General features: G+C 44.5%; 1 protein-coding gene across 10 annotated transcripts in view; it reads left to right on the forward strand.

Moving 5' to 3' along the window:
- GSAP (gamma-secretase activating protein) overlaps nt 1-14,081 on the forward strand; it is a 146,754-nt gene that overhangs the window by 73,055 nt on the left and 59,618 nt on the right. For all 10 annotated transcript variants that reach the window (XM_055392527.2, XM_055392528.2, XM_031012924.3 and 7 more), the window contains one exon: nt 13,725-13,853. In XM_055392527.2, the coding sequence (XP_055248502.1) occupies nt 13,725-13,853 (129 nt within the window). The remainder of the gene's footprint in view (nt 1-13,724; nt 13,854-14,081) is intronic.

The following is a 14,081-nucleotide window of genomic DNA, read 5'->3' on the forward strand; positions in this document are numbered from 1 at the left end:
TCGCAGACCCTGTGGGAAAGTCCTCTACCCATCCAGTGAAAGTGTCTACCCAGACCAAGAGGTATTTTAGTTTCCTGACTCCGGGCATGTGAGTAAAATTAATTTGCCAGTCCTGGGCAGGGGCAAATCCTCAAGCTTGATGTGTAGGGAAGGGAGGGGGCCTAAACAATCCCTGAAGACTAGTAGAATAGCAGATGGAACACTGAGAAGTGATTTCCTTGAGGATAGATTTCCACGGTGGAAAGGAAATGAGAGGTTCTAAGAGATGGGCTAGCGGCTTATAACCTACATGGAAGAGGTTATGAAATGACGACAGAATAGAATGGGCCTGTCAGGCTGGAAGGAGATAATTTTCCTTGGTCTAAGAACCATTTGTCTTGTGTGGGAAGAGATTGATAGGTGGAAGTTAGTCAGTGGGGGAGTAGGTGGAAGTGACCGATGAGAAGGAGAAAAACTGGCAGTGAGGGACAGAAATTGGAATGCTAGCTGCTTCTTTAGCTACCTTATCAGCATAAGCGTTGCCTTGAGCAATGAGATCTGACACCTTTTGATGGCCTTTGCAGTGAATGACTCCAGCTTCCTTTGGAAGTAAAGTGGCCTTGAGAAGAGTTTTTATTAAAGAGACATTAATGATGGAGGACCCTTGCATAGTGAGGAAACCTCTTTTTGCCTATTATATAACAGCATGGAGGTGCAGGATATGGAAGGCATATTTAGAGTCAGTATAAATATTGATGCGTAGTCCTTTTGCAAGATTGAGGGCTTGAGTTAAGGCAATGAGTTCGGCTTGCTGAGAGGTAGTGGAGGGGGGCAGAAAGTATATGCGTCAGGTGTGAGGAAGAAAATAGATTTTGGAAGTTATGAGAACTGTAGAGAGTGAGTTGAGCATAGTTTATGATTTTGAGGGCCTCTAAAAGTATTAAAGCAGCGGCAGCTGCCACACACAGACATGAAGGCTAGGCTAAAACAGTAAGATCAAGTTGTTTGGACAGAAAGGCTGCAGGACACGGTCCCGGCTCTTGTGTGAGAACTCCGACCATACAGCCCTGCACTTCGGCTGTGTGTAATGAAAAGGGAGTGATAAGTTAGGGAGAGCTAGTGTGGGAGCTGTTTTTTAAGGAATGGAAAGGAGAGTGGGGAAAGGATTTAGGATCTATGGGGTCAACTAGGTTTATCTAGAATAGAATAATGGGTTGTGGAGGGAGGTATTGAGGATAGGAGAGTATATAGGTTTGGCACCGTGGGGTGGATAGGCAAAACAATTTGGTTGATAAGTCGCAGATCCTGAGCTAACCTGTAAGGCTTGTCTGGTTTTTGGACAGGTAAAATGGGGGAATTGTAAGGAGAGTTTATAGGCTTTAAAAGGCCATGCTGTAATAGGCAAGTGATAACAGGCTTTAATCCTTTTAAAGTGTGCTGTGGGATGGGATATTGGCATTGAGTGGGGTATGGGTGGTTAGGTTTTAATGGGATGGTAAGGGGTGCATGATCGGTCGCCAAGGGGGGAGTAGAGATGTCCTATACTTGTGGATTAAGGTGGGGAGATACAAGGGGAGGATGCGAAGGAGTCTTTGAACTAGGGAAAAGGGCAGAATGAGAGTGTGGCTGTAACCTAGGAATAGTCAGGGAAGCAGATAATTTAGTTAAAATGTCTTGACCTAATAAGGGAACTGGGCAGGTGGGGTTAACTAAAAAGGAGTGCATAAAAGAATGTTGTCCAAGTTGGCACCAGAGTTGGGGGAGTTTTAAGGGGTTTTGAAGCCTGGCCTTCAATACCCACAACAGTTATGGAGGCAAGGGAAACAGGCCCTTGAAAAGAAGGTAATGTGGAGTGGGTAGCCTCTATATTGATTAAGAAGGGGGCGGACTTACCTTCCACTGTAAGAGTTGCCGAAAGCATCTGTGATGGTTCAGGAGGCTTCCGAGGTGATGGTGCAGCGTCAGTCTTCAGCCGCTAAGCTGAGAAGATCTGGGAAGGAGTCAGTCAGAGAGCCTTGGGCCAGAGTTCCAGGGGCTCTGGGAGTGGCTGCTGGGTGAGTTGGACAGTCTGATTTCCAGTGGGGTCCCGCATAGATGGGACATGGCTTAGGAGGTATCCCGGGCTGTGGGCATTCCTTGGCCCAGTGGCCAGATTTCCAGCACTGAAGTAAGATCCTGGGGGAGGAGGTCCTGAAGGAATGCTTGACCACTGTGGCTTAGGCATTTTGAAGTTCTTGTGTGCTGGAGATGTGGCTGGGGTTTCTCTCACGGTGGAGGCAAGGAATTGCAACTCAGAAATATGTTGCTACTTGGCTGCCTCTACTCTATTATTGTACATCTTGAAGGCGAGGTTAGTTAAGTCCTGTTGTGGGGTTTGAGGGCTGGACTCTAATTTTTGGAGCTTTATTTAATGTCGGGAGTGGATTGAGTAATAAAATGCATACTGAGAATAAGACGGCCTTCTGGCCCTTCTGGGTTTAGGGCGGTAAAGCATCTAAGGGTTGTTGCCAAATGGGCCATGAACTGGGTTGAGTTTTATATTTGATGAAAAAGAGCCTAAACACTAACTGATTTGGGAGAGGTCGGATAAAGAAAAAGGAGCATTAACCTTGACTGTGCCTTTAGCTCCAGCCACCTCTTTAAGAGGAAATTGTTGGGCAGGTAGGGGAGGGCTAGTCGCGGAATGAAACTGTAAGCCAGACCAGGTGTGAGGAGGCGAGGTGGTAAAAGGATTATAGGGTGGGATACTGGAGGCTGAAGAAGAATTGGGACCTGGCTTGGCCTGGCGAGGAGCAGCCTTGGGGAGGAGGGGAGAGGTCAGATGGGTCTGTAGAAAAGGATTCAAAGGACTCAGAGCTTGGGGTGGAGACTGAAGGAATAGACAGGAGAGAAAGAAGACAGATTTGGGATGAGTCGCATTGGGAGCAGAGACTAGGGAGGGACCAATGTGTAGAAGAATGCCTGGAAGTCAGGCACCTCAGACCCATTTGCCCATTTTTCGACAAAAATCATCCGGGTCTTATAAAATGGAGAAATCAAAAGTGCTGTTTTCTGGCTATTTAGAACCATTATCGAGTTTGTATTGGGGCCAAGCAGTGTTACCCAAGAAAATAAGACGCTTAGGTTTTAGGTCAGGTGAGAGGTGAAGAGGTTTTAAGTTTTTGAGAAGACAGGCTAAGGGAGCAGAAGGGGGAATGGAGTGTGGAAGGTTGCCCATAGTGAAGGAGGCAAGCCCAGGGAAAAGAGAGGGTAGAGACACAGAGAAGGGGTGGGGGTAGTGAGCAGCCCTGGGCTGCAATGTGGGTGAGCAGCCAAAGCAGGCATCCCCGCAATTGACTTGCCACCAAGGGAATGTGGGTGAATGACCAAGGCAGGCATCCCCACGGTGATCAGACACCAATGGAGTGTGGGTGAATAATCAGGCAGGCGTCCCTGCAGTGATTAAACACCAAGGGAAGACTATCTTCCCGAGTCTGTGACTGGCGCTGGAGTTTTGGGTCCACGGATAAAATGTGTCTTCTTTGTCTCTACTAGAGAGGAAAAATAACTGGAATTGGAAGGACAGGGAGATTGAAGGGGTAGCAAGAGAGGCTGGAAAAGAGAGTGAAAAGACTGCCTACCCGATTTGAAATTGGTGAGATGTTCCTTGGGCTGGTTGGTCTGAGGACCCAAGGTTGTAGGTGGATCTCCTCACGGAAGTGAGGGCGAGCACAGGGGACTGGTCTCCTGAAGGAGTCCTGTCCCGGGTCTTCGGCACCAAATGTCACCTGCGTCTGTGTGAAGAGACCACCAAACAGGCTTTGTGTGAGCAATAAAGCTTTTTAATCACCTGGGTGCAGGTAGGCTGAGTCCAAAAAGAGAGTCAGGGAAAGGAGATAGGGGGGTGGGGCTGTTTCGTAGGATTTGGGTGGGTAGTGGAAAATTACAGTCAAAGGGGGTTTTCTCTTATGGGCAGGAGCGTGTGTCACAAGGTGCTCAGTCGGGGAGCTTCTGAGCCAGGAGAAAGAACTTCACAAGGTTAATCGCTCAGTTAAGATGGGGCAGAAACAAATCACAATGGTGGAATGTCATCAGTTAAGGCAGGAACCGGCCATTTTTACTTCTTTTGTGATTCTTCACTTCCTTCAGGCCAGCTGGATGTATATGTGCAGGTCACAGGGGATATGATGGCTTAGCTTGGGCTCAGAGGCCTGACAAGGGATAATTTACATTTACAAGGGATTTATGAGTTTACCAGTTTTACTATACCCTTATCAACATTGTGTATTTCATTTAAAAAGTTAAGTATAATCGAGTGATGGAAAGGTCCTATTAACTTTTACCTATTAGGTTTTCTAAGAATATGATTTAGCTTTGCTTAGGAACAAAGTCGCTTCTTTTTTGCACTGGCTTGTTTGTTTTCTGTGTGTGGGTGTGTGTAAAATGGAGTAATTTATGTCCTCCATGTGTTTCTGTCCTCCTTTTACATTCCGTCTTTCTTCTCACGTTTTTCTCCTCTACCCATAGCTTTTGTATTTGGCTCTGCAGACAGTTGTTTCCCATTCACCATTTCCACACATGCTTGGGGGCTCTTTTGGCTCCACATGTATTCATCTGCTAGTAGTTATTAATACTGAGGACAAGTATGAGGCACTGTACATCTCTCTATGACCCTCTGCGCACAGCCATGATCCATCAAGGAAGGCAGAGGTGTATTGCTGGGACTAGCCCTGGACTCAGGAGAAGATAGTACTGGGTTTGGTTTGACCAACTCCACCTACCCCAAATGCTCAGCATGGGAGACTCTAATCAGGAGATTCTCATTCCCAGGACACTTGATCCTGCTATTTCTCATTTGTTTCCTCATCTCTGCTTGCATAATACCACCCATTCACTCCAAGCTGCTACCTTCACCTTTAACCTACTTCTTCTACCCCCAAGTCCCAACTTAATTATAGAGGGATGGAGCTGGTTGCATGAGCATGTCCCACCCTCAGCTCCTCTCTCCCTAGTCTCTGTTATGTGACTGTTCTTGCCATACTTACCCAACAGGAGGTGGCTCTGGACACTCATGACCTGAATCACAAATTACGTAAGAGTGTGTGCTTGCTTCCACATTCTTTCTTTGAGGACCAAGGTACCCCTATTTACTCTGACCAAACTTATTTCTTTTCTCCTTAGTAGATAAGTGCCCTGATAAGGAGTTAAGGGAGGAGAGGGGCGGGGATGTGTGTGTGGGAACTGGATAGGTACCTTCCTCCTGTTCTGTCTGCATTCTGAAGCACTTCCTTTTAGTATAAAGTGGAACACTATACAAATGTTTAATAAATTGCAATATTGCTATGGTCTGAATGTTTACATCCCTTCAGGATTCATATGTTGAAGTCCTGACCCTCAAGGTGATGGTTTTAGGTGGTGGTGCCTTTGGGAGGTGATTATTTCTGACAGCAGAGCCCTGGTGATTGCAATTAGTGCCCTCATAGAAGAGACCCCACAGAGCCAACTTGCCCTCCCGCCACATGAGGTTACAGCGAACACATGGCAGTCTAGGAAGTGGGCCCTCATCAGATACCATATCTGACCACACCCTGATTTTGGGCACTCCAGTCTGAAGAACTGTGAGAAATAAATTTGTTGATAAGCCATCCAGTTTATGGTATTTTGGTATACCTGCTGTAACAGACTAAGACCTATATGAACATCTTGGGCAGAATAAACCAGTTAAATCAGAAAATCTTCCCTAGAGAGACAAAGGACTTCCTCATCTTATAAATAGTTCTCAAAGTCATTTTAAAAACACTAACAGGAAATATGTTGAAACAAGGTGCTTGCCTTAAAAGGAATGTCATTAAGACTGTCCTTCCTAAGAATGATTTTATCCCTTTGTAAACTGTGGATTGCTCTAGGGAAACGGCAACTTTCATAAAAGGCTAAAAATTGCCCTTGATTTTATGGTTATTTTTTAAAAATTTTGATTGATTGATTGATTGAGATAGGGTCTCCCTCTGTCACTCAGGCTGGAGTGCAGTGGTGCCACAGTGGCTCACTGCAGCCTCGACCTCCTGGGCATAAGCAATCCTCCCACCTTAGACTCCCAAGTAGTTGGGACCACAGGCACATGCCACCATGCCTAGCTAATTTTTGTTTGTTTGTTTGTTTCCTGTAGAGACAGGGTCTTGGTATGTTGCTGGGGCTGATCTCAAACTCCTGGCCTCGAGGGATCATCCCACCTCAGCCTCCCACAGTGCTGGGATTACACACATGAGCCACCACACCTGGCCTGCCCTTGATTTTATGAGAAGAAAAACCATTAAAACTATTCAACCACAGGAAGCATGTATGGATTTTTAAAAATGGAAAATAGCTTAAATATAAAGATAAAAGATGAGCATGCTACAAATGGAGAAATGGGATATTTTTACCACAGTCTTTAAGTTGGACATCTGTAGTGTATTTCATCACTTGTTAGAGATTGTTGATTACCTGACTCAGAGACTGGGAAGGACAAAAACTTACTGCTCCCTTCTACTTACGGCCACTCAGATGTGAGGGTGTTACTGCCAATGTCTATCAGTGGTCTGATGCCCCTGAGCAACTGGGAGAAGAGTAGTTTATACCTGGGCTGCTCTCCATTCAGAGACTTGTTTATCTGCTTCTTCGCTGGTGTTAAACTGTTTTAGGCTGGGTGCGGTGGCTCACACCTGTAATCCCAGCACTTTGGGAGGCCGAGGCGGGTGGATCACTTGGGGCCAGGAGTTCGAGACCAGCCTGGCCAACATGGTGAAACCTTGTCTCTACAGAAAATACAAAAATTAGCCAGGTGTGGTGGTGCACACCTGTTACCCACCGTCCCCCATCCCCCACCCCGTTACTTGGCAGGCTGAGGCAAGAGAATCCCTTGAACCTGGGAGGTGGAGGTTGTAGTGAGCCAGGATAGTGCCACTGCACTCCAGCTTGGGCGACAGAGCAAGACTCCACCTCACAAACGAAACACAAAGTTTTAATTGGGCAGAGCATGAATGTAATTAATTGCTTAGTGAAACACAAAAGACTTGACCCCACAATACAGACAACCATGATCACTTAAATAAAAAGTTTTTTAGTGGTCTGAAGTAATGGTATAATTACAATATAATAGTTTACAATTTTAAAAAATTGTTGCTTTGACAAAGATGTAGCATCAATAGCAGTGTTAGTTGGTTATGTGGGAAATACTGATTTCCCAAAGTTCAGTTTGCACATATTTTCTGAAACAGTTAATTATAGTGAGGCCAGTGGATACCATAAACCTTAATTTTATGATGCAACAAAGAAATACTCATTAGAGGTAGATTAGCATAGATTAAAAAAATAAGATGATACTGGTTGGGCACGGTGGCTCATGCCTATAATCCCGTCACTTTGGGAGGCCTAGGCGGGTGGATCACCTGAAGTCAGGAGTTCGAGACTAGCTTGGCCAACATGGTGAAACCCATCTCTACTAAAAATACAAAAATTAGCTGGGCATGGTGGCAGGCGCCTGTAGTCCCAGCTACTCGGGAGGCTGAGGCAGGAGAATTGCTTGAACCCGGGAGGTGGTGGAGGTTGCAGTGAGCCAAGATTGCGCCATTGCACTCCAGCCTGGGCGACAGAGGGAGACTGTCTCAAAAAACAAAAACAAAAAAAAGAGCTTGAGGCTAGTGATATCATTCCTGTTGTTTCTGTAGCAATGGAGGTGTCTTCAGCCTACTTCCTAGATGATGAAATTGAGGAACAGACCCAGGATGGAGGATTCTTGTTTCTGTTCCTCTTCTACCACCTACTGCACTGTGCTGGTCTTATTCGTAGTTTTGGCTGGGGACAGGTGTTTTTCATTCTCAAGACTGAGAGGAGGGAAAGAGCTTAGCATTGACTTTCTCAGGGCATAAGCTGATTGTGAGATGGAATAGTTTAGAGCCATATTTAGTGATTTCATTTTTAGAAAAAAATCCAATCCATTAAAAATGGCTAATAGAACTACCCAGATGGGCAAGTAAGTGGAAATTTTTGCTAGATATTGGGGAAGAAGGAGCAAGTCCATTTATATTCAGGAGACCTTGAAATTGCAGCATGCCTTTCCCTAAGTGGGCAGCCTCAGGAGTTCTGGTCACTTGCCCTGTGTATGAGTGTTCCTGTTTAGAGCATCTTAGTTTAGTGCCTTCCTAGCTTTATGTACACACAAACATTTTCTATTTATTCTGTCAATGCTTAGAGGTAGTGGGTCACTGTGTTTCTCTGGGTTGTAAGTAAAAGCTGATACTGAGATGGAATCCACTGAAGAGCCAAATTGGATGATGCTTTAGCTGTGCTAGTTGAGTCCTGGCACACAGAGGAAAGGGTTCTCTTTGAGTTGGCTGCCTTCTCTGTAAGAAGATGCTGCTTAATCAGCAGAAGTAGGATCAAAGCCAGAGGGCCTTTTAGAAATGAAAGGCAGATTTTTTTTTTCTGGCAGTAATTTGCAGATGAGCCAGTACCACAGAGCTTTTTTTTGTTTGTTTTTGGATCAATTGGCAATCCAAATCATAAATGGGAAACAATTCCTTAATGTAACCCACTGGTTCTTTTGTTCAGTGAATAGTTGTGATGGGCTGTGTTTGGCAATTATTTCAGGTCATCCTAAGAGAAAAAACTCCCCTTTATGTAGGAAAATGCTTCCAGGTCATTCCTTGAGGATCTGATTGCTTCTAACATTGTCTCTAATTCAGGGGTATTTTTCTTTGCTATGCTTTTTATGAGACAGTCTCATTCTGTCATCCAGGCTGGAATGCAGTGGCATGATCTTGGCTTACTGCAACCTCTGCCTCCCCAGGTTTAAGTGATCCATCTCAGCCTTCCGAGTAGCTGGGCCTACAGGCACACGCCACCATGCCCGGCTAATTTTTTGCATTTTTAATAGAGCCGGGTTTTCACCATGTTGCCCAGGCTGGTCTCGAACTTCTGAGCTCAAGTGATCCACCCATCTTGGCCTCCCAAAGTGCTGGGATTGCAGGTGTGAGTCACTGCATCTGGCATGGGTATGTTTCTTTTTTTCTTTTTCTTTTTTTTTTTTAATTGAGACGGAGTCTTGCTCTGTTGCCCAGGCTGGAGTGCAGTGGCGTGATCTCAGCTCACTGCAAGCTCTGCCTCCCGGGTTCATGCCATTCTCCTGCCTGAGCCTCCAGAGTAGCTGGGACTACAGGCGCCCGCCACCACACCCGGCTAATTTTTGTATTTTTAGTAGAGACGGGGTTTCACTGTGTTAGCCAGGAAGGTCTCGATCTCCTGACCTTGTGATCCACCTGCCTCGGCCTCCCAAAGTGCTGGGATTACAGGCGTGAGCCACCATGCCTGGCTGGGTATGTTTCTTATACAGCATTTTTGTGTTTTATTTTTAAAGCTTTATTAGCTCTTTTCGAGTCTCTCGTGATGGGCTTCCTGGGCAGTTGTGGCTTTTATTTTGTGGTGCTGTTGTTCCTGATGAGTACAGTATTTGCTTTGTTGGATAACTGCTAGCTGATTGACAGTGATTTCCTGTGCTCCCAGGTTCATTTTTTTTTTTTTTTAAATTTTAAGTTCCAGGATACATGTGCAGGACATGCAGGTTTGTTACATAGGTAAACGCGTGCCATGGTGGTTTGCTGCACCTCTCAACCCATCACCTAGGTATTAAGCCCAGCATGCATTAGCTATTTATTCTGATGCTCTCCTTCCCCCAACCCCCCAACAGGCCCCAGTGTGTGTTGTTCCCCTCCCTGTGTCCATGTATTCTCATTGTTCAGCTCCTACTTATAAGTGAGAACATGTGCCATTTGGTTTTCTCTTCCTGTGTTAGTTTGCTGAGGATAATGGCTCCCAGCTCCATCTGTGTCCCTGCAAAGGACATGATCTTGTTCCTTTTTGTGGCTGTATAGTATTCCACGGTGTATATGTACCACATTTTCTTGATTCAGTCTATCATTAATGGGCATTTGGATTGATTCCATTTCTTTGCTATTGTGAATAGTGCTGCAGTGAACATACACGTGCATGTAGCTTTATAATAGAAGGATTTGTATTCCTTTGGGTATACACCCAGCAATGAGATTGCTGGGTCAAATGGTATAATACTTCCAGTTCTAGGTCTTTGAGGAATCGCCATAGTGTCCTCCACAATGGTTGAACTAGTTTACATTCCCACCAACAGTGTGAAAGCATTTCTATTTCTCCACAGCCTCACCAGCATCTGTTGTTTCTTGACCAGTCTCATCCTAGAGCATAGTGGTGCGATGGTGTGTCTTGGCTGTTGGGATTGTGCAGATTCAACTCTCCCTTCCCCTCCCCTCCCCTCCATTCTGGGTTACAACATCTAAAACGTTATGTGGGAGATCCTTTATTCTCTGGGATAATGAGCATGCTGGTATTACCTTGGCATTCAGAATCCCTCAAAGATTTGGCCCTAACTACCTCTTTAACTATATCTCCTATTTTAAAACCACACAATCAGAAGTCTTTAGACAGCTGGTGATTTATATAGCCTTTAAGCCAGAGGGGTATAGACTGAGTAAAGTGTTTGAGGGTGGGGTGCCCGGGATTACTTGAACATGCTCACTGTTCTCAGTCCTGGCTGAACATTAGGATGCCTTGGGGGAACTTGTAAAACTCATAAGGCTCAGGCACACCCCAAGCCAATTAAATCTAATTGGGGATGGGACCCAGGTGGTTCCAATGGGCAGCTGAGGTTGGGAGTTGCACATGCTGGAGGTTATTGTCTTCACCATAGAGAATGAAGTACTGTTGACTCTGATGCTCTGGCTCAGATCTGAGCCCCGAATCCATCTTCTAGTCTGTGTCTTTGCTCACACCCGAAGAGTCCCACCTGGAATATCCTTTCCTTGTCCTTCACTGACTCAAATCCATTTCCCTCCCCTGTTCCATCTCTGTTTTCCAGGTTTCCAAATAGACCTTCCAATTTAGAATGATCTCTGCATTTCTTTTTTTTTTGGAGACAGTCTCGCGCTGTCACCAGGCTGGAGTGCAGTGGCGCCATCTCGGCTCACTGCAACCTCCGCCTCCCAGGTTCAAGTGATTCTCCTGCCTCAGCCTCCCAAGTAGCTGGGACTACAGGTGCATGCGACCACGCCCAGCTAATTTTTGTATTTTTAGTAGAGATGGGGTTTCATCATGTTGGCCAGGATGGTCTTGATCTCTTGACCTTGTGATCCGCCTGCCTCTGCCTTCCAAAATGCTGGGAGTACAGGTATGACCCATCACACCTGGCCGCATTTCTTAACTGAAAAAAGTTAGATCACTTCTCTAGTGGATACCAAATAGTGAAATATATAGATTTTTCTGTATCATCTTAATATCTGTAAGATATTATAGATATATCTAATATCTATATTAGGCCGGTGACCGCCCTCCTAAAAAACATGTAAGTTCATGTGAAAATATTTTTGGGATGTTTGGCTAACAGTATTTCTTACTTAAGTGTAAGTTTTAATTTTTGTTTTATTTTAAATTCAGATCTTTTTCCTTCTAACTCTAGTCTATTTTAGGCCATGGATTTCTTTGAAAATCTGGTACAAGCTATAGACCATCTCCCCAGAAGAGTGCTCATACAAACACATGCTCTATTTTACATTCAGGCAGTGGGTGCTGGAGCCCCTGGAAAGCCTGTCCACTGACATGTGGCGAGCTCTGTTTGATCTGTTTCTTCTTAGCAGACAGATGGCTATGCTAATTAGCCTGATTTGATAGTTCCACAATGTATGCATGTATTGAAACACCACATTGCAACCCATAAATATATACAATTATTTGTTAATTTAAAATAAAACAAAACTATGAAAAATGTGCCTACGTCCCCAAAAGGTTATGAGGAAAGGGATTTTTTAAATGGAGTAAGAAGGAAGGTAATTTGGGAGAGATCTTTTCTTAGGAGCTGCAGTGAGTGGGGACTTCTAACAACAGGATAGCATTTGACTTGAGGGGATGGTGCCAGATGACAGGTAGAGGGCATCTGAGTTTCTCCCCTCCCATATCCTGTCCTGGGCAAGGTCTGGGTGAACTGCGTGGGTGGGACTCTTATGGCCAAGCAGGAGGAATTAATAGCTCAACTGAACACTAGATGTCACCACAACACCAATTAGTTTTCTGGCTTTTGGCACTCCTGTGCCTGACAGCAAGAAAGCTTTAGAGACTTCCAGTCAGGGACCTAATTCCGTCAAACGTCTGCAGAATTTGTCTTGTCTTTTTTTTTTCTCTTAAATACAAAGAAGACCCAAAGGGTGGATAAGTGTACGTTCATTATAAATAAATGGAAAGGGAAAGAAAAGACGAGTGAGGTGAGTCAAGTGAGGAGTGGGATTTGATTCATGTTTTCCCCTGGACATGAGACTTTCTTGGGAAGAGTTTTTCTGTCTCTGGGAGAAGGGATGTTGGCTGGATGGGCATTTCAGGCTTCTGAAAGAGCAAGTTTTAATATTATGTTACTTACTTTACTGATACTCCAAAACACATTTCAAACCAATTATGACTGTCTTTTGAATAAAAATGGTAATAATGTGCTATAATTTAACATGAGGGCATTTTTCTTGACTGAGGTGTTTTTGTTTGTTTGTTTTTAAGTTTTCTTATTTTTCTTGCAGTTCAGCCAAGTCTGTCACCTTGGCAGGCAATAGTTCACTTAGTTTTATGACCACACATTACATCTCTGGCCCCAGTCAAATCATTTGTAAATGCACATATTTTGGCAAAAAGTATCATAAGTCTACCTTTATTGGTTTAAAACCAAGTTGTGTCAGAATATCCTTCAACACTAAGAATGTATTTTTTTATTTTTATTTTTTTTGAGACGGAGTCTCGCTCTGTCACCCAGGCTGGAGTGCAGTGGCATGATCTCGGCTCACTGCTAGCTCCACCTCCTGGGTTCATGCCACTCTCCTGCCTCAGCCTCCTGAATAGCTGGGACTACAAGCGCCCGCCACTGCACCTGGCTAATTTTTTGTATTTTTGGTAGAGACGGGGTTTCACCGTGGTCTCGATCTCCTGACCTCGTGATCCGCCCACCTCAGCCTCCCAAAGTGCTGGGATTACAGGCGTGAGCCACTGCACCTGGTCAACACTAAGAATGTATTAACATTGCATTTTATTATTTAAAAATGAATATAATGGATACATTCTTGCTTCAGGGTAGTACAATTATATCAATAATTCAAAGATCTAGATAGAATGCTGACTAATTCTGTTTTGGTGTATGTGACAATGTAAAATTAGTTCATTTCATCTTTTTTTGATTCCTAGGTTTTGAAAAATGTCCTTGGCAGTAAATAAATTTAGCAGGAAAGTACGCCTACTCCATTTATTCAAATGTTAATGAACTTTGTCTTAGTGAACATGGCACTGTTGACACCACCTAAGTCATAAAAACGGGTCTCAAGGGAGGAAATGACTCAATGTGTTTAATACAGGTTTCCCTGCTAAGCCTCAATCTGGGGAAGTCCTGTTGGTTTTGGGAAGTGAGCAGCAGTTCTCTATGTGGTTTAAAAAAACAAACAACAACAACAACAAAAAAAAAAACCAAAAGAGACAGAAAATGAAGTGGGAAAACAAGATTCTTTAAGTCTATTTTAGAATCCCTATTGGGTCTAGAATGCCATCCTCTGTACAAAGTATTCACTCAGAAATGTGGGCCGTGAGAGCTCGGGAAATAAGGCTTGCGTAATACTCACTGGGTGGTTTGGGCCACTGGGCCTGCCTCTGAAGGCCACTGATGTTTTTGTCTCCTACAGGTGCTCAGCTTTAAGGGCTACTGGGAAAAACTGAACTCCAACCTAGAATATGTTAAGTACGCCAAGCCACACTTCCACTATAACAACAGTGTGGTCAGGAGAGAGTGGCACAACCTGATCTCTGAAGAGGTATGAGTGGGTCAGTGAGAACAAAGCCAGCAGCCAGGCATAGTGGACTGGATCCAGGTGATGCCTTTAAATCATAAGGCTGGCTTCCATGTGCAGCACTCTTCCCAATTGCCAGGGACTTGATCATTGTCATTACTGATCTCAATAGGCAGAGATGCTTCTATGATCTCTGTTCTCCTAGGGAGGAAACTGAAAAGCAGAAAGTTTAAGGGGACACACAGCACATTC

Source organism: Gorilla gorilla, chromosome 6 (genome assembly GCF_029281585.2).
Source record: "Gorilla gorilla gorilla isolate KB3781 chromosome 6, NHGRI_mGorGor1-v2.1_pri, whole genome shotgun sequence".
NCBI classification, from domain to species: Eukaryota; Metazoa; Chordata; class Mammalia; order Primates; family Hominidae; genus Gorilla; species Gorilla gorilla.